Source organism: Halichoeres trimaculatus, unplaced genomic scaffold, assembly GCF_033239565.1.
Source record: "Halichoeres trimaculatus isolate MK-OKI-2021-1 unplaced genomic scaffold, fHalTri1.1 fHalTri1_scaffold_19, whole genome shotgun sequence".
Taxonomy (NCBI): Eukaryota; Metazoa; Chordata; class Actinopteri; order Labriformes; family Labridae; genus Halichoeres; species Halichoeres trimaculatus.
This window is the reverse complement of record NW_027437197.1, coordinates 15,278,749-15,301,613: the sequence shown is the minus strand read 5'-3', so window position 1 is coordinate 15,301,613 and position 22,865 is coordinate 15,278,749. Positions and strand designations below refer to the sequence as shown.

General features: G+C 41.8%; 1 protein-coding gene across 6 annotated transcripts in view; it reads right to left on the bottom strand.

The window, feature by feature from the left end:
* myo16 (myosin XVI) overlaps positions 1-22,865 on the bottom strand; it is a 98,169-nt gene that overhangs the window by 68,066 nt on the left and 7,238 nt on the right. For 2 of the 6 annotated variants that reach the window (XR_012599896.1, XM_074694614.1), the window contains exons 1-2: positions 9,468-9,828; positions 4,446-4,715 (exon numbers count right to left, since the gene is read on the bottom strand). Coding sequence is in view for 5 of the 6 variants with exons in the window: in XM_074694614.1 (XP_074550715.1) it covers positions 4,446-4,715; positions 9,468-9,495 (298 nt within the window). In the remaining variant the exon portion in view is untranslated. Of the gene's footprint in view, positions 1-4,445; positions 4,716-9,467; positions 9,829-21,590; positions 21,693-22,139; positions 22,255-22,865 lie in introns of those variants that run through there. The other 4 variants (XM_074694618.1, XM_074694616.1, XM_074694615.1 and 1 more) reach the window with 3 other exon arrangements.

Here is a 22,865-nt window from a genome sequence, read left to right as displayed (position 1 = left end):
GACGACTGGAGAAAGGCATTTTCATGAGAATCTCTCAACATGCAATAAAACATGGACACAGACAGACATTTTCTAACACCAATGCTGCTTAAACTTTCTGTAAATTGGCTGCTTTGTTCGTTAAGCAGCTTTATTACCCTCCTCCGTGGAGTCTTCGCCTCCATGCAGAAAAAACAGCTTGTATAACAGTGGACTCGGTGCACGTTGAGTTCTTATTTTTAGCCATGGCAGGACTGAGTTTTATTAACTGTGTCTAACACACACTGCTCCACGACACCACGGCAGACGGAAAGCTATTACTGTTACCTCTGCAGGTCTCACTGACTCAATACGGAGCTGGGATTGGAGCCTTTTCAGTCACTGTGCTGTGCCTGCAGGATGGATCTATATCTGCACCAATCCATAACAAAAGCATGCTTTAATGTGTGCACAAAATGCACACAACGAAAGAACCACATGTGCAGTGATTAAACTTCTATATAAGGGAAAAATATGTCAACCTCTTGATGCATGAACACTCACATAAAGCCACAAAAACACAGCACAGGGGAAAAGCACTCACCCCATTAATGCAGGTATGAGGGAGAAACGGCTGTGAGCACTGCATGTGGCTCATTTGGGATATAAAGTGTTTATTAGTGGAAGGTAAAGATGATCTCTCATGCCATGGAGGAGAGATTTGGGATCACTTGAAGCATGCCGGACAACAAAAGTATTAAGATTCTTTGGGGGTCTGTGAGTGGCTGTCTGTGTTCGCATGGATAAAGTGCATTAAAGACATCCACGTTACAGGAAACAAGAAGAAAACTCAAGATGGTTTTAAGTCCAAACAATAAAAATGTAAAATGATTTTTGAGTGAATAATAACAGCGTTCCAACAAATCTCTCAGTGTTTGTGAGAAATCCTGATCTCCATAAGATCTCACACACACAGTCTTCTCTGGTAACATTACAAACCAAGGAGAGAAGACATTATAAAAACCTGATGGTAGGTTGATCGACTACAAAGACAACAGCTGCTGCCGTCCAACACGCGTCCCTGCTTTGATGAAGTTAGGAGATTGCTTTGGGCAAAAAGCAATTTCACCAAATGTCAAAACCTAAGCAGGCAATACGTTTGCATGTGACAGATAAGGATGGAGGATGGAGATGAGGTGTACAGTATGCTCCCATCTCACCATACAGCTGTGTGAGACTGGTTCCATTTGAACCATAGGGTGTCTCCACTAACCTCAGGCTTCTTTCCTGCTGCCTTTTCAATCTAGTTTATTCTCACATTTTCCTTTGTGACGTTTTTATTATTTCACTTATGCTCTCTCTATCACTCACACCTTTGTCTTATTTTCGAAAAAAGAAAGTAAGAGAATGAATCTGTTTATGTCTGATATCCCTGACTACCTGCTGCTGCGATGTCAGCAATCTGACTTCCCACACTTAGCAATAGCTGCATTTACATAAAGCATGCTATTTTAGCTGATAAAAAAACCAGATGGAATATAAATGCACCTTAAAACACTTCAACCTGGATTTAAGAAAAAACACAACTACAACAAACACAACAAAGACAATTCAGTTGCAGAAGAATAGTTTTGACCTTTGAACAAACCAATGAAAATATAAAATGTCCAGTGTGAAAGGTGTTTGATTGTCTTTGGTTGTGTTTCAACAGGATCATGCTCAATGTCTTTCCCCTTTAAAAGATGTTGTGAAGAAAACCTGTTTTTATTAAACTGCAGTGCCACCTTTTGGCCTAGAGTCTCATGCACACTGTCCTGAAGACATGACTTTTAACAAGGTGTGTTTTTGTTTTGGAAATGAATGTAAATCAGACCGAACAAATTAGGGATGCATGATATTATCTGCACAATATCGGTATCGGCTGATAAAAGCTTAAAAATACGTTTATCGGTATCGGCAGATATGAAAATTTCAGCCGATATGCACAGCTGATAAGGTGCTATTCAGTTAGGTTTATTATTATTGGCCATCTGAAAAAAAAGCTCCTTGAATAAAATGTAGCACGTCATTTATTTGCACTGCAGAGCTCTGTGTCTGTCACCAGGTTGTTACAGTAGCTCTAAAATAATCAAATACAACTTGGTTATGTTTAAAAATGCATTGTACATTTAAAGTTCATGTGATCTAAAGACATTATTTTTCTGTATTTCAATACTAAATGTCTTGAGTTTGAAAAAACAATACATTTCTCATTTATGGTAAAATCAAACGTTTTTTGTTTTGTTTCATGTGTGTTTCTTAAACAAATAAGACCGTCACAATAAGAGTAACATATTAATTCCAGTACAGGATAGACTTAGCTTTCATTACAGTGAAAAAAACAAACTTGTGATTATCGGTATTGGTATCGGCCAAAAGGGGTTTCGATATATCGGCATATCGGATATCAGCAAAAATCCAATATCGTGCATCCCTAGAACAAATTTTCCATATACTCATACCTTCCCAAAGGATTTGTTTGATCTGCTGCCTCTGAATATTTTGTCTTTAACAGTGACGCATAAGCACAACATCAGCCTTTGAATAGCCAAACAGGTGAAGCAATCCTGCTGTTAGCACCTGTAATGGCAGGGTTGCTCTGTTGAAGTGTTAACATGGCTCCTGCATAAGGCTAATCTAAACATCTCTTTACACACGTCATACAACAGTTCTGATCAACTTTTTTTAGCTGCAAGTAAACACCAGCAGATTAAACCACATGCTGTGTTAACACTTGATCAGAATAAAGAAATCTTTTCTCTATCTTAAGCAGCTCTCCAAAAACTTCCTTCAATGAGAACACAACTTGTACCACCGCAATCTGTTTCTCCCTCCTTCCACGTCCCTCTCAGCATCTTTGTTTTTTGTCCTCGTCTCTCAGGGTCAACCCTTCTCAAGTACACATTCACAAGTCCTTTAAAACTGTGAGTCACTAAATGTGCTTTCATTGCTTTATTTGGTCATTAATCCACCAATCCAGGGACATGGTGCGAGTGGAGAATAAAAACCGATCCAGCTGAGACCTGAACTGAATATTACAGCAACCACATTTCACACTTGATGCTTCATTATGCAGATCTCTTCACTTGTAATTAAGTAATCATCTTATTCCCACATCCGATATCAATATGATGAAACTAGATGCATCATCACTTCCTTATCCTGTTCAGAATTCCCTTTAAAGTCTGCTTTCCAGGCAAAAAAAAACTGGGTTAGCTGTTCATCATCAATGATTTAAATCCCTTCTCCTTGTACCTCTATCCACCACGTTAACCCGAAGGCTCTCATTGTTACAATATGTTTACACAAAACCCCTCCTCTTTAAATACTTATGCATTAAAGGGAAGAGATCCAGAAATATTCTCACATTACTTCAGGGAGACTCCGAGCCTGAGGCGAATCCTATCACGGAGGAGAGTGCTAACTAAACGGCGACAGAGAGAAGAACTGTTCTCACTCATCTCAAGAGCCATTGTCAGACTTTAGTAAGTGCTGATCCACCCGACCGAGTGTTACCTCAGGGAGACAGGCAAACGGATAAGAAGGAAAGAAGTTTTTCTGTCCGCATTGTCTCTTGGTAAAGGTAGGCTTTAAGAAAAATGTGAGTCATGCCGAGCCAAGGAACCCCAGCTTCAGTCCGACTATTTCACCGGAGCACCAGCTGCTCCCGCAGACCCCAGCTGAACCTCGCTGGCAGCCAGAGAGCAGAGATTAACACAGTGACCTGCAAAGACTGCCTGACTGACACAGATACTCCGGGACAGCTGGGTAAATCACTGGCAGAGACGAGAAGAAAGACAGCGAGATGGGACGTGGAAATCAATGTCCTTTAAGAGGAAAGTCTGAGGTGCTCTTAAGAGCATTGATGATTTGATCTCAAAAAATCATAGCCAGAGTAGACGAGTGTGTCTTTACTGGGAGACAGGAGATTTGGAGCCATGCATGGACCTGAGGCCTGAGGGCAGACATGATTTACTGTGAAAAGAGCTCATGGTGCCTTTTGTCTTCTTGACCGTGAAGGATACACAAATGCGACGGCACAAGGCACAAAATGACAGAGAAAAGGAAATAAAATAAATAGCAAGAATTGTGCATTCTTAATGCTTCCTTTTGAGTCAGAAATGAAACCACTAGCAGTGACATATAATTAAAACCAGCTCATGTTGACTTCTGTATCCTCACGTTATTTCAGGTGTTTATTTACCTGCAGAGAATCGCTCAAAATGAAAGTCAAGCTGCTTCTTCTACCTGGGGTCCAATAAAAAGTGCTGCCACTCGGTGGAATTATTGTTCACTTTCCACAGCAGACTTCAGCGTCACTGCCAAGGTATTTTTGTCCTTCAGAGCTGTTTGTACGAGGATAAAAGCTCCTCTCTGTTCTCTCCTGTTAAGTGGACAGCTTCCAGCGCGCATGTGTGTGTGTGTTAAATTAACATTCACATACGCACCTTCTTTGTCATCGTGGCGAATGATAGCATCCTGTATGATGTCACTCTGGCTAAAGCGGACGCGCGTCTTCCTGCGGTGCGTAGACGGGGGTCGAACCTTGACTCCACCTTGCTGGCGCTGAAGGTTCTTCTCCCTCTCGTAGTACGCCCTTATTTGGTCACAGCGCATCCTCCTGACCAGCCGCTGGCGCTGGCCGACAGGGAGAGACTCCAGCAGACATTGGTCTATCTCCATGTTCTGACGAAAGACATTACATAGCTGGAAACAACCTGGTGGGACACAGACAGTGAGGTTAAAGTCAGGATGGTTGCATCATGTTGTGAATCTGAGCTGATAAAACGTAAATCTGGTGAAGAAAATCAAACTGACGAACAAAAAGGCCGACTGTCTCTTCCCCAGGAATAAATGTGTCACTTTCTTTCTTTCTTCTGTGTCCACAGTTTGCCCACGTGTGAGCATGAGTGGGCAATCACTTGGCATATTTACTGTAAGCATGAGTCTGCTTTGCCGTGGGGTTGGTTGAGAGAAGCATTGCAGCATTCTGTGGGTTGTCTCTATTGTCCCAACAGTGTGGAGTGATTCTCCTGACTCCGCATAATCTCTCTGCCTCTCGGTGGAACGTTGCCAAACTGATCTCATCACACGGCGGCAGCAGCAGCAGCAGCAGAGTCTATTAAAGTCTGCACGGATGAATTAGGATGTACAGTGCTGGTGCAGAGGCAGAAACCAAGAGGGGCCCACTCAACACAAATCTTATAACATAAGGTTTCTCTTGTTGAAGTATGTAAATCTATCTGGCTCTGGTGGCGTTGTTAATTTGACAAATTCAGGTCACAGCTCCTGGAAGACAAGTCAGATTTGAAGAGGAGGATGCCCTTGCAGAATAAGCGTGGTAGGTTTTTTCGTTCTGACTCATCACTCATTCCTTTCTGGCCCCTGCTGTCTTTATTTTTTCGTCCTTCTTTAATCCAATCCAACTTTGCTGTTCCTTTGTTGCTGTGCCTCCTTTCTGTTTAAAGTGTCCTCTCTGGAGCCTCTCTGTCTCTCCATGCACCTCCAGAGCTTTTCTGATGTCTCTATTTTATCTCTGCGAGTCTGACAGGACAACTTTAAGCTACTACATGTAGTCCCCGTGTGTTTCCTGCTGCATCTGTCGCTCTCCCCTCTCACTGTGCATCACTTCTCCTCATCTGTCTTCTTTTTTTTCAATCCACAGAGTCACATGTTCAAGTCTTTGAACAGCAGTTGAACCCAGGAGGGGGAAAGCAGCCCAACCATAAACACCACCGACAGTCCAACAACACCACTGTTGCTCCTTTGTGTCTACTTTAAACAGCAAACCGCTGTTTGTCTGTCAGTGTGTTTAAACCAGATCTTTATCTGCACTCATACAGCCGAGCAAGTAGGAAAAAAAACAGAGATGCTTATTCCTACACTGTTATTCAAACACCTGCCCCCTCACACAAACACACACACACACACACACACACACACACACACACACACACACACACACACACACACACACACACACACACACACACACACACACACACACACACACACACACACCCCTCCTGCACAGTACACAAGAGCCATCTGCTCTGATTAGACATGTAAAAAGGTTCTTTGTGTTCCGGTTCCAGACAAGGGGGGTCATTGTTATCCTGTTCATGCCAGGTGTCTGCTCCAACTGTATTTTATTTTAAGTCGACTGGGGCTCAAGTTGAGGAGACGCAAACAGAAATTCCTGCAATCAACAGACACAGGACACTCACACTTCCTCGCGTCCTGTTGTTTCCAACTTTTATCTTCTGCCACTAATATTATAGTTCCTTGCTGTCAAGGTTCAGCAAAGTCAAACCCAAGAACAGGATAGCAGTAAGACACAATAAATAACACTTTAAAACATAAGAAACAAGGGAACATATAATGCCAGGAGTTCAACCTTACCAAGTATTAAAAGCCAACCCAAAGAGATGGGTTTGATCTGAAAGTTTTAAGGGACTGAACAGTTCTTATATTAAACTGTAGACTAGAGCTGAAACGATTCCTTGAATGATTCGAGGTACTCGATTACAAAAAATACTTGAGTAATTTTCTCTGCCTCAAGAATCGTTTAATTTTTAAAAAGATCAAAGAGTGGTATTTCAAATAGAGCTGAGGCCATATTAAGAGAGTTTTCAGACCCCTCAAGCTACCTCTTATACAAAATAGCAACTAGCAACAAATCTAGCTTCTTTTCTGGAGTTTGAAGACTAATGGGTCATTCTATGAAACGGATGCCATTTGGGTCCGCAACATTTGATGAGATGTACAAGGGACAAAAAATGTGTCAAAGTGTGTTTACAAATTTTGGAGCTACCAAAGCAAGTGCTCTTATTGACATGCTGTATCAGAAAATTATATTTCTTAAAGAGAACAATTTTTATTTGAAAAATAACTGCTCTTTAACTAAACAAAAATGTATTTTATCCGATTACTTGATTAATCGATGGGATTTTCCGTAGAATACTGGAATACTAAAATATTCGATAGCTGCAGCCCTAATGTAGACCGTTCCACACATGGGAGCAGCCACTGCAAAAGCTATCTGGTTTTGAGTCTGGATGTAGGTAAATCTCACTGGAGCATGTTGGTCCAACAACTCACACAGATATGATGGTGCAACCCATGAAAAGTTACAAAGAGATTTTTGGGTGGTAAAAACAAACACTGTATGTGACTTTTCTGTCTTATTTTTGCCCCTGCCCTTTAAAAAGTCTGTTCATGCTAAGACTTCTCACAGGAGAGAAGCTTTAAGAGGCAGGTGGACAAAGGTTCTAGCCAACTTTGGAGTTTTCTCTGTACAATTGATTGGTTTTGTTTTCATTAAAATAGATTAAGATAAGCTGAGTCCATGATTTAATGCTTCCAATCAGTTTAGAAAAGCTCCAAATGAGTCATTTTTTAATTGGCAGATGAATGTGAAAATTATCTGCAAAGAAACAGAAAATGTTTTTTTTTTCATTAAAAAAAAAAAACATATTATGTGTTCAGTCTTCAAACACCTTCAGTACAACTATCAGAGTCGGTAACAGATACAAGAATACACATGCATGGGCAAAAGGTAATCTAATAGAGCTGCAACTTGTGATTACTTCCACTTACATCAATTATTTAGTCTTGAGATGTGAGCAAAACAACTTAACCATACCTCCATATCCCTTATTATTTCCCATTAAAAGTCAAAACTCTAATTAGTTTGGACACTAGAGAGAAAAACTCCAATCACCACATGAAGTTGGCAGGTGACACAGTGTTAAGGTGGCAGCAGACAGACATGTGTCTGTGTTTCACCATAAAATATGGATGTGTTGAACTCAGTCTGTCTCATCTTTGCCTCGACTCCCTCACGTTCATCTCCTCCTTCGTTCGGTCACTCATACCTTTCACTCTCTCCTTCATAAATCATCTAATAACTGGGGGTCCAAGGCTGCGGTCTCATCAAACTGTGCAGACACATGACGGATGCACACATGGTGGTGCATTGACACAGAAAGGACTTGAACTCTGGTCCTGAAGGCATATGCAGTGGGTAATTTAATCATTTCCACTATATTTACTCTGGTATAAATGCAGTTGCATAAATAAATGATGCAGTGAAGTTCACGTCAGGCTCTTCGTGTTGTGGCATGTTGAGACGATAAATCTGTCCCTGATGATTTCTTTTGCTGGATGTAATATGGTTAAGTGTGCTGTCGTTCTAAAATCACAGGGCGGTGAATGAGGACATTCCCATGAGCATTTTTCTTGTCTTTCCTTTCAGGATGGAAACATCAAACGGGACCAAAACCGACAGCTAAGATCAATGAGACCGTGCCCTTGATCAATAAATGCTTTGATTTACATTTTAATGTTAAGAAAACTTGTAAATTAGCACGAAAAATAAACCCAGAAGGACGGACAAACTATGACGTGATGTCTAATCTGATCAGCTAACAGTCAAAATAACATTGGTGTGTCCGACTGCTTGATGAATGGCTCTGAACAGAGAGACTGGATGTGAATGAAAGCGGGGAAGGACAGCAGAGCTGAGAGTGATGGGAAACAAGGCTGAATGAATCCAGAGAGAGAGAGAGGGAGAGGGATGAAATGCCGGAGCTTTCCTCTCCTGGCATTCATCTCCAGGCTATCAGTTATTGATTGAATGTGAAACATCTCATGCAGGCTCCAGCTAATAACCCTGAAAGCACTGCAGGAGATTGTAAATTAGGAAATAGCAAGCCAGCATGTGCGCACACACACACACACACACACACACACACACACACACACACACACACACACACACACACACACACACACACACACACACACACACACACACACAGGCTGCAGACTGCAGACATCATAAATGTGCAGAAGGTAGAGGTGTGTAAGGACAGATTTGAGGGTGACACAAACAAGGTTTTCAGAATCAAGGTGAGACTTGATCCTCTCCTCCGTCACAGTCTGTCCATCATCCTTCAAGTGTCACTGGTCCCATCCTCACCTCCTTTTTCATTCCCCCTCTGTAATCCCCCCTTCAGTTTCTCCCCATCTGTCCTCCTCTCTCTAAAACCACTTCCTCTTCCCCGTCAGTCTGTCGCTGTGTTAGGAATAAACCGCACACGCTCACAGGAATCTGCATCCGTGTGGCTCTATTTCAGATTTTTTTTTCTTTTCCCCCCGGTCTCTGCCGCTACCTGCCGCATTCACCGCACCGGTCAACTTCACACATCTGCAGCAAGCTCTCTGCAGCAAGCTCACACGCCCACTTACAGCACAGCACACACATGCACACACACAGATGGACACAAATACCCATTTGAAGTTTAGATTGTGCAGCTGTTTGCAGCTGCTGAGCAGAATTCTCCCCTCTTACAGTAAACGACACCCTGCATTTATAGAAAGTGCTAAGAGGCACACACCCATGGCTGAGGGACACACATGTCAACACACACACACACACACACACAGATAGAGAGCTGGAGACTTACAGCATTTGATGAAATGGTAGTGAGACATTTTCTGAGCGAACGGTCCGTCAGGCGGGTAGAAAGGTGGACGAGGAGTGATGGAGTCAGGCAGACGGCGGGCAGCTACAGGTTCCCGCAAAACTAACTAATGCAGAGCTCGTAACCCGGCAGGATGCATTATTAATCTGCCATCTAAACTCTGCTCCCCTGTCTGCATAATTCACCAACAGCAGCTCCGGTTGCAGCATCTACATGCACACACACTCTCTCACACACTCACACACACACACTCATACAAGACATTCACTCCCTCCTCGATCAGCCCTGACGGCAAAGAGGAGCTGCGGCTGTTCCTCGCTCTCCTCGCCTACAGCGAGATAACCGGCGCAGAGCGTCTCCCCAGCCATGACCGACGCACGTGCTCCGCTCACGTCACTGACTGACAGCCGGCTGAGCCCACCTCCTGCTCAACACACCCCCCCATGACGCAATGCTCTTCACCTCTGTTCAATTCTCCTTCCTAACACACACACAGTGACTCATAAGGATGCACACATCTTTTGACTCTTCTCCAGAGAAAACGGTGAAGAGGGGGGTTGTCAGGATTAATTATGCCTCCCTACATTGTAGATATAACGCAGAGCCAAAGAGGGATTAAGAGGAGAAGGAGAGTGTGGAGGGAGGTTAGTGGAGGATACCAAAGGATGGAGATAGGAAAGTGAATGCAGATACAGCAGGGGGAGCAAGAGGAAGAGAAATAAGCAGGAGATGGCAAGAGACAGAGGAGGAGGGGGTGTTAAATTGGATGGAAGAGAGTGAAAGAAAGAGGGGAAGAGGGAGAGAAGTTGCTGCAGTGCGGATTTCATTGAATTGATGGGTTAAGTGCTCATCAGCGATATTAAACTGGTCACAAATTAGCACAGATAAGTATAGTCCTCTAGAGCAGCTGGGGCGTGAGACCAATAACACACACTGTGCTTATCATGCTGCACACACACGCACACACACTGAGTGTAAAGTGACGCAATGTGAACTGTATGCTGCTGGAGTCAGTGTGTCTGTAGGGCAGCAGTCTCTGAGTACGGCTGATTTGCATTTATACTACAGCTCTGCGTTAAAGAGAGGATTTCAGGAGGAGGTGGAGGAAGAAGGGGGGGAGGAAAGATCAAGAGGGGACAGAGCAGAGAGAAAGAGAGAAAAGAGAAGACTACACACTCACATGGATGAGGGTGAAACATCCTAATGAGGAGGCAGAATCATGACACACATTTAGAAAATCTGTGCCAGTCTCTGCAGCATCTGTGTGTGTAGTATGCTGCGTTTTTCTGCGGGAGGCTTTATCTCCACGTCACCGTCAAACACCAGCAAGTGGAAGTGGGATGAAAGGCAGTGAGAAGCAGGTGAGATTCACTTTAAATGGAGAGCAGCAAACAGGGCAACTTGAAACAGTACAAGAGGAAAGTAGAGGCTGGGAGTATATGTGTGTGTGTGTCAGACTGAATGCTCGAGTAACTCCTGTCACAGGAAATCAGGTCACAGAAGCAGCTTCTTCTGCAAAACACACAAAACAAGAGCTCCAACATCCACCTGAGAAATACAAGCTGCAGAATGTTTGCAAAGATTGTAAAGCTGCCCACTGAATAAGTCATCAAACACCACCACACACACGCAGATAACACACATTCTCACCTCTGCCGCCCTTACTGGCAGAGGAGTTTTGTATTTTTGGTGAAGGATAACACAATGACTATCCCGTTAACACTCTCCCAGGGTGACACCCAGACCTCACAGCAGTAGATCTGACAGGAAAATGTCATGCTTTTCCATCTGAATGTCACCAGGCGTTAACAGCTCCTGAGAAATCCCGCTATCTGAGCCCCGGGGGGAGAGACTTATAACATGCTATCTGCTGTGTCAGAGGGTGGGACGTGCTGGAAACACTGGGCAAGAGGTAAAACAAGACATCAGGCTGGAGGGCGACAACTGGAGAGATGAAAAGCATGTCCTGATAAATCCAAGCATTTAGAGTTACAGCAAAGAAAGATTCTACATGTTTTCATGTGACACTTGTCTTCCTCTTCAACACAGCTGTCACTCTGCAGCCCTGCCCCCTCCATCACCATCATGCATCAATCAATAACACAGCAATTTTGTAACCATCAACTTTCTTATAGTCACACCCCAGAGGGCGTGCATAGCATATGCTTGCATGAAATCTCTTTAACCGACGCTGATAATGTGGAACATCTGATGCAGGAAATGTTCGCTGTTACTGCACAGCCAAAGGCAGTTAGTGAGTTTGGGCTTGATGCATTATATATGAAAAGAGAACGCATTGGATTAATAATTCAGCGCGCAAGATTTTTTTACACAAATAAATATTTACCAGCCAAAATTTTGTATTTGGAATCCTATTTGCATGTGTTATAAAACAGAAATACAGATGTTCAAGCCCACATGGACGCACACAATCACACATGCAACAAATCGTGACTTCTTTTTTAAAAACACCTCATCCACACACACTTCTAGTCAGGTTAATCCTCTACCTTTTCTCAAAACTGGATGACATCTTCCTTGCCTCTTCCTCTTTCCTGCATATTTACATTCTTTACCTTACGTTGCTTCATGGCTTTTTATGCTTTTTTGACAGTTTCCAGCTCAGTTTTACACAAATATTAATGTTATACTCCCTTTCAGCAGGCTGTCTGCTACAATATGGTGTTAGTTCCAGGTTTGTATGATAATTTGTTACCTGACAGTGTTGAAAATTATGATGACCCAGTACATATTTCATGTTCTAGATCTTAGTATCCAGAATATTCCCAGGATCTGGATCATACTTTTAAATCCGTCAGAAATGATGGCGACCTTGTCTTGTATTGTTTTGCAAAGCAATCCCACCATTTATAGAGGAGTTATATACATATGGTGAAAACAGCCCTATCTAACAATGATAAAGAATCCTTTAAAAAAAAATCCTGGATCTAGACAGTGATCCAGATCACCTTCAAAATTTAATCACTTCTTCCTTATCCCATTTTGAACATTTCCTGAAAAAACATCAAGATCCGTTTATTACTTTTTGAGTTATGTTGTTCACAGACAAACAAACAAACTGTCCCAAAAACACAACCCTCTTGGCGGTGGTAAAGAAGAAAAACACAAAAACTGAAATTCATTTTAGAGGTTTAGTGAAGGAAAAAAACAATGCGATCGAACATTCAAAAGATAATCTTAAAATATGAGCAATTTGCCAGTAGATCCATCCCCTCTCATTGCCTTATTTGGTGTCATGCCAGAGGGTGTGCATCTAAATAACTCTAAGAATAATATGCTAGCCTTCTGTACTTTGATGGCCAGGCGCCTTATACTGTTCCAGTGGAAAGACCCTCTTCCTCCTAAATATTCTCACTGGATTAAAGAGATTATGAAATATGTCAAGCTTGAGAAGATAAGACACTGTCTTAAAGGGTCTATTTTACAATTTTATGAAACCTGGAAGCCTTTCTTGATGTTTGTTGAGAAGTTAGGAGCAGAGAGCATAATCCCATAATTTATTATACTGTGTTAGCTGGTGCTAGCGTAGGATGACTGATTATTATAGCACAATACTTGTCCAGTGGGTGGGTTAATGGGTGGGCTTTTCCTTTTTTTTCTCTATTTTTTGATAGTTGGTATACATGGTTTTCTTTGTCCTTTTTTTCCCTGTTTGTTTTGTAAATTGTGAAACTTTCAATAAATAGACCTTGATCAAAAAAAATTGAGCATTTTTTAGCATATGTACAGTTACAATTATGAGTCTTTGTTTCTTATTTTGAAAGAAAAAATAAAGGTCTCTCACAGCATCACCAGACCCTCCAGCATCCCCACAGTCTCTGCCTCTCTGAGCACACAAGCCACTTGCTCCTCATTACTGGACAAACTGAAAGTGGTGGAGATGTGTCGGCACCGGCACATCTAGACTTTAAAGGCAAAGTATTTTTAGGGTCTGTTTCACCACATTTCTCCGACCACGTTTGTTGTTTTGGCGGATCAATTCAAACAAATGTTGAAACTCAGATTTGAATTGAGCAGCCATGCAGTAATGAGGGTGTTGACAGACGGTCTATTTGATGAGTTACACTCTGGTGGATGTTTGCTCAATTCGGAGGGATGAAAAAGTGAAAGAACTAAATGAAAAAATAAAATATTAATGACCAAATGCAACTGAAGTCGGAGTTTGGAAAACTGAACAAATATATCTTTTGGTGATGAAAACAGAGACAACATTTGAAGTTGTGTTAGTTGTCAGCGCTGACTGGCTCTCAGACTTACAGTACCTCATGCTGTTTATCTCGTCATGCTGTCATAGTTCGGCATAAGCTCTCGCCCAGACTGGTTGTTTGTTTGGAGATTACGAAGCAGAATTTGTGTAACCAGCAAGATACAAGAACAGGCAAACAAACAATAAAGAATAAATAGAAATATTTGAGCCAAAACTGCCATTTAGAAGACACTAGGGGACATAAGAGTCTTGATACTTCTCATAGGTAGGAGCATTCCCCCAGAAGACATTCAGAGTAATTCTCTGTGCATAAAGTTGAGTTTAGAGCTTTCCATTCCAGGAAATGCCATCAAATAGTTAAACTCATCAGTGCATTGATTAAAAAATACTGCATTATGAATTTTCAATCTGAATAAAGCATATCTTAAATCAATCTGATCAAAGATGATGAACTGCTCTTTTTACTCCCCGACCCTTATTCAACAGCGTAATTCATCAGAGTGAGAGCATGAAGTATCGATATGTTTTTCAAAGAACTGGATGAATTTAGTTGAAAAGTGATCGCCTATATGAGGTGGTCTGAAAGCAATAAACTAAAGAGTTTGGATGTTAATGCACTAAAAGTCCTGCAGCTGAGAGGCAAGAGAGGAGCGAAGCTGGAGCACGGAAAATCCATGAGAGCAACATCTGAGTGCAAGCACTGTTTCAGCAAAAGTGGAGCAAATCTAATAGGAATAACGGCTATCTGAGATCACAAATACCAACACAATACCAATAAGTCCTGGTCTGGACTTGCCGTTAAGTACAGATTAAAAAAACAACAACAACAACAAATACAGCATTCTTAAGTGACAGAGCTTAGTGTGCATATGTGAAATCTCTTAGTACAATCAGGGTTTTACCCTTAAGTATGGATTATACTGTAATCCACCCACTTTCCCTTTAAACAGCAGCTCATTCTAAGTTTGATCTGAGCCACAGGGATTTCTATTTAATATTCATAATGCTGGTGAGCAGCCTCGCAGCAGCACTGCTCTGTTCCAAAGAAAGACCTCAGTGATTCTACTGCAGAGCACAAGAGCTCCATTAAATAACACTGAGGTTCACGTGTCTTCATGAAGTTCATATGGACGCCATTTAAATCACATTAAAGCACTCAGTGTTGTTTTGAGAATATGGAATAACTGAAAGCAACAAGCCTTGATGCAATAGAAGAGCAGGAAGTTCCATGAGAATAAACAACTAACTCGTGAATTAATGAAAATAATAATAATGCAATATTTATTTCACTGCATTCTTTGTTCTGAGGCTTCATACAGCAGGAGTCCGCCACAATAACAATGAGGAAAATACATTAGAGGAAGTGATAGAAAACAGTCTACACAAAGAGGAAAGTAACAAAAAGACAACACTTTCCATCTGTTTAGAGACAGTATTAGAGCTTAATTTCTCCATCACAGCTGTTAACAAGACAAGTGTTTCCAGCTCACTCACACAAAAACAATAGACTGTGTTTCATTTCATTCAAACAGAACAAGTAGGAACATGTGATACTTTTTAATCCAACACATGGGATGAACATCATCACAAATAGCTTAATTCAGCCTCTACCCTGTGTTTCAGCCTTTAGCCAGAGTTTTAGCCTTTAGCTTGTGCTCTAGCACTCTCCTATTTGCCTTTCTTCTGCTTTTCTGTTGTTTTTCTATCAGGCAGTTTAGCTCCAGTGTCCACCACCACAGCAAATGAATCATAGAAATTGTTGTCAGCAGAAAAAAATACAGGTCTCTTTAATCACTGCTAAACTTTGTCAGCCAGCGTGGTGCTGAGACTTCAACGTGCTCTAAATCAATCCAGTCCTACTGACCTGATCAGGAAGCTGAGAATAGCATGTAGGCATCACCTCTCTTGGCGCTGATAATCTCATTTTAAGTTGTGGATTACAACCAGGCATATATCCAGAAAGGAAGATTTTTTAAGAAACACTTAGGGCGCGGTCACACTGGGCACCCAAACAGTGCCGCCCTCAAGCATGACTGCCCCCCCAAGGTTATAATAGTTAACTAAAACAAAACTATAAACGAAAACTGAAATTTAAAATACATTGCAGTTAACTCAAATGGATAAAAACTAGAAAAGAAAACAAAAACGATAAGTAAACTAAAACTGTATCTTGTGTTCACAAAACTAACTGAAACCAACTAAAATGATAGACAAAATTCCCTTAGTTATAGTTTTTGACAATATTAATAGCCTTTAGGATTTAAATTAATCCGACACATTTTCCCAACAAATTTTAAACAGTTTTAGGCAGTTGTCAGTGCTGCACAGCACCATCATAGCGGCGTATAGGGAGGAGCTTGTTTACTGCACTGACTGGCTGTGTGCTGTGCTGCGACGAAACAAAGTGCAGCAATGAATTAGAGCATCTGTAATAGTTTAATTGTTACAGAGTCCAAGTTTTTATTGTATTTGAGTCTGCCTTTATTGTTACAGAGTCCAAGTTTTTATTTTGAAGCTCATATTATATTGTTATTTTATTATTTATGTTAATATAATAATATTATTTTTATGTAATTTATGTCAACATTATTTTATATGATTTATGCTTATATTTTTTATATTAAGTTTATATTATTTTCATGTGTTTAAGGCAGCAGCCAACAGGTCAGTATCAGCATTGACTTAGCAGTGAGCACTATGTTGGACTTGAAATAAACAGTATTACAAAATATTTACTCTGACCTTTTTGAATCCTGCACCTGGTTAATAAGGTATGAAAAAACTAAAACTAAACTAAAACTAAACTAAAACTACACTAAAACTAAACTAAAACTAAGCCTTGTTGCAAAAATCAAAACTAAATAAAAACTAGAATGCCCACTCTAAATCTAATTAAAACTAAACTGTAATGGAAAATAAAATGTCAAAACTAACTAAAACTTAACTATAATGACAAATCCAAAACTATTATAACCTTGCTGCCCCCCCTGCAGCGGCATTCTCTGCTGGAGAGTACCGCTAAGCGGAAGGATACATGACCAGTTAGTTCGGTCCGGATAAATGTTTATATTTTCGAAGACTTAATGCACTTAAAATTTATTTTATGTAGCATACTCTTAAACTGTGGTATTACTTTTTGATTTTAGTTCTTGTAGGCAGAGAAAATAGCCTTTGAATCTGGTACGGTATTTCCCTTTTAGCGCCTATTTCCTCGTCACCATCGATTTCAGTCTGTGTCTTACTGAGGGAGAGGAGACAACTTTCTACTGTATCTAATGTCCTTAGTGGTCACACAGAGCTCATACAACCCCACTTCAAAAAAACGGAACTGTCCCTCTAAGCACGGCACACTTGCGGTCACACTGGCCAAACAAACTGGGCTTTAGGGTTGAAGCGTGATTAGACAAGATGCGGTTTGCCACTGTGACCACATCCTTAGAAAGTTCTTACAGTCCCTTTGAGTACGCTTAATACTTATGTTTCTAGATCAGGGATGCTCCACTGTGGTAAGGAGCAGTAAAGATAAACAGTTGTGTTTGGATAAATAACTGGTTACAATGAGCTCTGTATCATGTCAAACCCTGATCTCTGGAGGAGGCCTAAATCTGGCTTCAAACCATCGTCTAGTGTTCCAGCAGCCTTATCCTCAGTCGTTCCTCTCCCAGCCTCGACCATGAAATAAAACAGAACTGAAAGGTTGAGGAGAGGACACACAGGGAACGAGTGTGACATCTTTAAATGAGTAGACTGCTACAAATTAGAACACCAACAGACTGATTAACTCATTATCACTGCCGGCTGTAGAGAAATGAACAAGGCACTATGGAGCCGTGAGCAAGAAGAGCAGAGCCACGAGACATTTCAGATTACCGTGTATATAAAAAGGCAGCATAAATGACAGGGACGAGCTGTAATAATTAATAACTTATGAACCATTTTAACTACGATCCAGCTCCTCAGTCGACAGTCATCAAACAAAGCTCTTTGCCTTTGTCTCACCCTTACTACTCTCCCCCTTAGCTCTAAGCAGCTGGCACAATGGACAACATAGGAGCATAAAGAAAAGCAGCAATCAATAACTGAACAGACAAAAGAGCTCCATCCTACATGTGAAGCTCTGGATTGAAGCATCACAAACACAGCGCCCGCCTGTTACCTTCTCCTACTCTCACTGTGAAAAGCATGACCGCTGCCTGACGCACGCTGTTTGAGTGACTCACAGCGAGTTAACAGACTCATGCACAGTTGGACCCAACTGCAACCCCACATAACCATTCTGAGTATGTGTGCATGCTATGCTCACAGCTGCTCAAATTCAAGCCTCAATGTTGTTTTAAATACCTGCTGTGTGTGTGTGAGCTGGAGAGCAGAAACACACCTCTGAACAAAGTGAGAAAAGCAGATGAAGAAGAGAAATCTGCAGGAGGTTTGAGTCAGAGGAAAACTATAGAAATGTGATAATAACGAGGGTTGGGATTTAAAGCACCAAATTTTAAACCACTGTCTGTATCACCTACAAATTACGGCTGATAAGAAACAGTTGTTTTTTACAGTGAATTAGCAGATTTCCTCCACCATCTAGCAGCAAAGTGCCATAAAGGAAGAGAGAAAGGTGAAAAGAGGGAGTAAATGAGCCATTAGAGGCAGCAGCACTGACGGCTCTACTTCACATAAGCTCTGTTTTACTTGGATGTCTAAAAATCTAATGAAGGGGTAATGCTGTAAGGAAGTGTGATGACTCTTTAGAGCAATCTTGTGAACCATATTATCTAACTGTAGTGAATCATTGAACAGTGCTCTGTTTGGCTTTTATAGGACCAGACATCAGCACAGTCGTTTGTGGCTCATCATGATGCTGTTTTATGTTTGATTTGTGGGTAGATCACGTTCCTGTTTCTGGCTCTCCAGCTGATGTACATCTGCAATCTGTGATGAGATGTAGCAATAATATTCAGTATTTTTATATTTTTGGGGCCATGGCCCTACTTTCGCCCTTCCTTAGGACACTTCTGCACTGAACAGATGGAGTTAAATCTTTCATTACTCAACAGAAACAGTGAGACTACATTTCAATTTCAGTATCTATTTTAAGTTTCACGCTAATAGCCACCCCATGCTCCTTCAGGGTGGGGTACATACAACAAGATTATCAGGCTTTTTTTGTCGGCCCAATTTCCCCTTTTGATGAAAGTCAGCAAAGGCCTGATTTTTTTATGGTTGTGAATCTTGCCTGATGTTCCTGAGGTGTATGTGGTTTATTTTTTCTTCCTTGTATTCCTGAACATTGAGGCCACACTGATTTAATCAGTAAACATCAAAAATGATTGGCAGTTGCGATCAGATATTCTGTTGTTGAAGAGAACGAGCACTCTCTGAGAATTGGCCAAAGAGGAAGGAAGCTGCCTGAAGAGGGAAGAACAGCTAACGGAAACAGAAAACTCGGATCATAAAATTAGAAGGACGTGAGAAACAGGAATCCAATTTGGTGATTTGTGGCAACAACATTATTGTTTTTGATGAAGTGATCTGCAAAATATATCAGAACCAACCTCAGAAGAACCGAGCAGAAATTTCATCCAAAATAGATGTACTACATGGGTAAACAGCAAGCAACACTGAGCTGGACAACCACACTGTATGAGTTCACGCTGAAGTCCCGTTTGATGACATGAGATTTAGCAAGATTTTCCAGTTTTGAAAGCTTTTAGTTCTCTTTCTTTTTATAACAACATAAGAAAGTAAAGTTCCAGCTGCCAGTAAAAAAGGGTGAGAATCTGGAAAACAAAATGAAGAAAAGAGTTCTGGGAGGAACTTCTACCAAAAAAAACAAACAAAAAAACCCTAAAAGTTAGGCTTTGTGCAAACATTGCCAGATAAACTAGAATATGTAGGTCATATCCATATGTCAATCATAGCTTACGAGCATATCTTCAACAACTTTGCAGAGTCATTAAATGAGGCTTTTGCCTTCTGCCTGCAGAGGAACCGGAAACTCTCCAGATAGTGGCAGATAAAAAATTGAAACCTGATATAGTTTCAGTGTAAGCTCATAAGCTAATCCTACACCCTCCACACAGCCTGTGTTTGTATGCATGTTTAAACGAGAGTGTGTTTGTGTACAAGTCTACTCAACATTTCTGTCCACAGATAAACAACTGACACCACGAGGAGGAATGACAGACTGCACACAAACACACACGGACCCAAATACAGCGTGCTGACTTCAGCAGGGTGTAAATACGGTTCATGGTGTAAACATGACTCATGATGTCGCTAAGCAACCTCTTCAAAAATGCCTCCTACTTTAGCAGCAGTTATGGACAGTGAATAAGGAGACACGCACAGAAGTGAAGGATGAGTAAACTTAATACAGCAGCATCACGAGCCCTGAGTGGAATACAGCTCAGATTAGACGTCAAAGAAAAAAACTCAGTTGTGTTTAGAATAGAAGAAGAGGGATGGTGTAGCTCAGCACTACTGACCCAGTTGTGCCCCAAAAAGCTGGCAGTCGTTCATTCAGCTGAGCTTTACACTGATGCAGACCATGCCAACGCTGCTTTATATGGTCCACTGAGCCTTGGAATATCCACTCTGATTCGTCCTCAGCTTTTAATCCACCTAGACAGGCTGTTGTGTTTGTAAACAGAGACATGCAATGACCCATACACACATGTGAAGCCAGGTGAATATTGACTCAATCTTAGGGAATTATCTAAACCTTTTACATTAAACAATTTGACAAAACTGCTGTAGCCTATAATCTGACAGCTAAGTGACTAAAAGTACATTTTGATGTGGAATCCTCTTTAAATATTCTCCTCATATTCTGTCATGTGGTATTTCTGATATCTGAAGGCCAGAATACTCTGTATCCTGCAGCACAGCGTCCTTGGAGCTTGACTGGTCTACTCAACAACAAAGTGGCACTGAACAGAAACGCTGAGAAAATATAAAGGAGCAGCCGTAATACACTCACCTCCAGGCTGTGAGACAGTCCAGATCAAATGACAGCCCTGATAATGGATTATAATTTCCAAATTAATCCCAAATGTTGATCCTTTGATCCCTAATGTAATCTGTTTCCTCATTCTGGATGCTGGCCAAAGGACAAAGACACCCAGCTGACGGTTACACTGCTATGACCTCTTGCCCCAACTCCTAAACTCTGGTTTGGGGTCTCTTAGGGGGTCACTGCAAGTCATCATTAATCACACAGACAATGAATGGCACGGGCTTTGCAGAAGAACTCACAGCGTGGTGGCGTAGTGCGAAGGAAAACCACCCTCACATCAGAGGAGCCAGGTTTGCCCTCGTGCTCATGAAGCTTCCTCTCTGCTGAGATGTTCTTTAAAAGGGATCTGTTCATCAGCTGACCCTGCGCTTTGACATTTCCCCACTAAACCAGAACACTATCACATGATATCTGAAAGCTTGCTTGACAACACAACTACAGAACAGTGTTTTCCTCTCCAACACACACCCACACATTAAAAAGAGAATCATGTTGTAGTACAGCTACCAATAGAGACAACCTACACACTCACAATGATTCTCTTCATAGTTGAGGACATCTCACAACACTCTGAAATCAGTCTTACACTATCAGCTGTTCATTCTCAGCGAGAAACACACACATTCTTCCACACTAAGCATTTCATGGTATATTTAGTCTCAGCGACAACTGCACAGCACATCTGCCTTTCCTTTCATTTCCAGGGACACGCTGAGGCACTGCATGCACAGTGGAGCACATGCCCCCTCACTTTATATCCCTTTCACATGTTTTCAAGAAGACAAAACAACTACTACGCTTGGTTCTGAAAAGCAGTCGTCACTTTGGTGAGGAGTAAAAAGAAAAAAAAAAAAAAGAGGCTTACCGGTGAGAGTCCGTCCACAGGAGACAACCAGGCTATGAGGAGAGAGAAATGTGTCTGCGAGACGAAAACCCAACCAGGGACGCCTCCCCGTGCTCCGCCACCAAATCAATTTCACACTCTCTCACCTCCCCGCCACTGTGATGTCACTCATTCATCCGTTTCCCCCCATAGCCATGGCAACTCTCCCCGCTTGGAGCAGTTAATTCTTTTACATCTGTCTCCCAGTCCCCCCCCCCTTTCCAGACCCTGGAGGACCCAGCCCACTTACACCATATGAAGGGGTACAGTGACACCCCCAGCTGCAGCAGAACCCTCCTCCCACCTCCTTCCTCACTACTATCACATCATAGAGCCGGTGGTGTAAAAAAAAAAAAAAAAAACACAAGTAGGAGGGTGCTGATGATAAGAAGTGGGAGGCGCCTGGATTCACCTCATGTGGCGTGTACAGCACACCCTGAGGAGTTTGTGGTCATACGGGTTGACTTTTGTCCACATAGACAAAGACAACGGAGAGACATAGGAGACATAACAGAGGCTGAAAGGGTGTACCTGAAAATCTTTGTTCAGACACTTCTCCCTGCAGTTACAGCGTGAGGTGATGAATAGTTAATGACCACAAGCATCATTACCACTCCGCTCCGCTGCGAGTAATCCTCATGTTGACCTTGGGAAAGGGGGAGGAAAACGTGGTCACTGAGGGACAACTCAAACAAAGACACACACTTCCACGCACCAACACCCTGTCCATTCAATCTCCTACCAGCAGTCTACAATTCTTTTCCCAGCAGGTCCTCCTCCCCTGGCTTAAGATGTTCATCACAGCTGTATTTAAACAATTTCAGACTCCACTCCAACCACTCAACAGCCTGCTGCTTTCATATTCGAAATCTCCCCTCTACATCTCATCCACCACCGTCTTTCCCTCTCCACCTGCGGGAATGAAATAATGGCTGATTTTTCAGACGCATCGAGGAAGAGGAGCATATCTGATGTGTAAAAGGATTAAAAATCTGTATTAAATTTCTCAATTTATCAAGTTTGCAGCCACAAAAGATGGCTGTGGAGGTTTGCAAACCATTTGGGAAAAATGACCAGGAAGCCTAAAAAGTGAGAAAAACAGAGGGGTGTATCTTTAGAAAAGACAAGGATCTCCTCTCTGTCACACCTCTTCACACATCATCTGGTTTTTAATTAGCTTCCAGCGCTTTCCCCTGGAAAATCTCTCCATCTGTCTGCATCAATCCCATGCCTGTCATCACTAATCTCTCTGTTGCT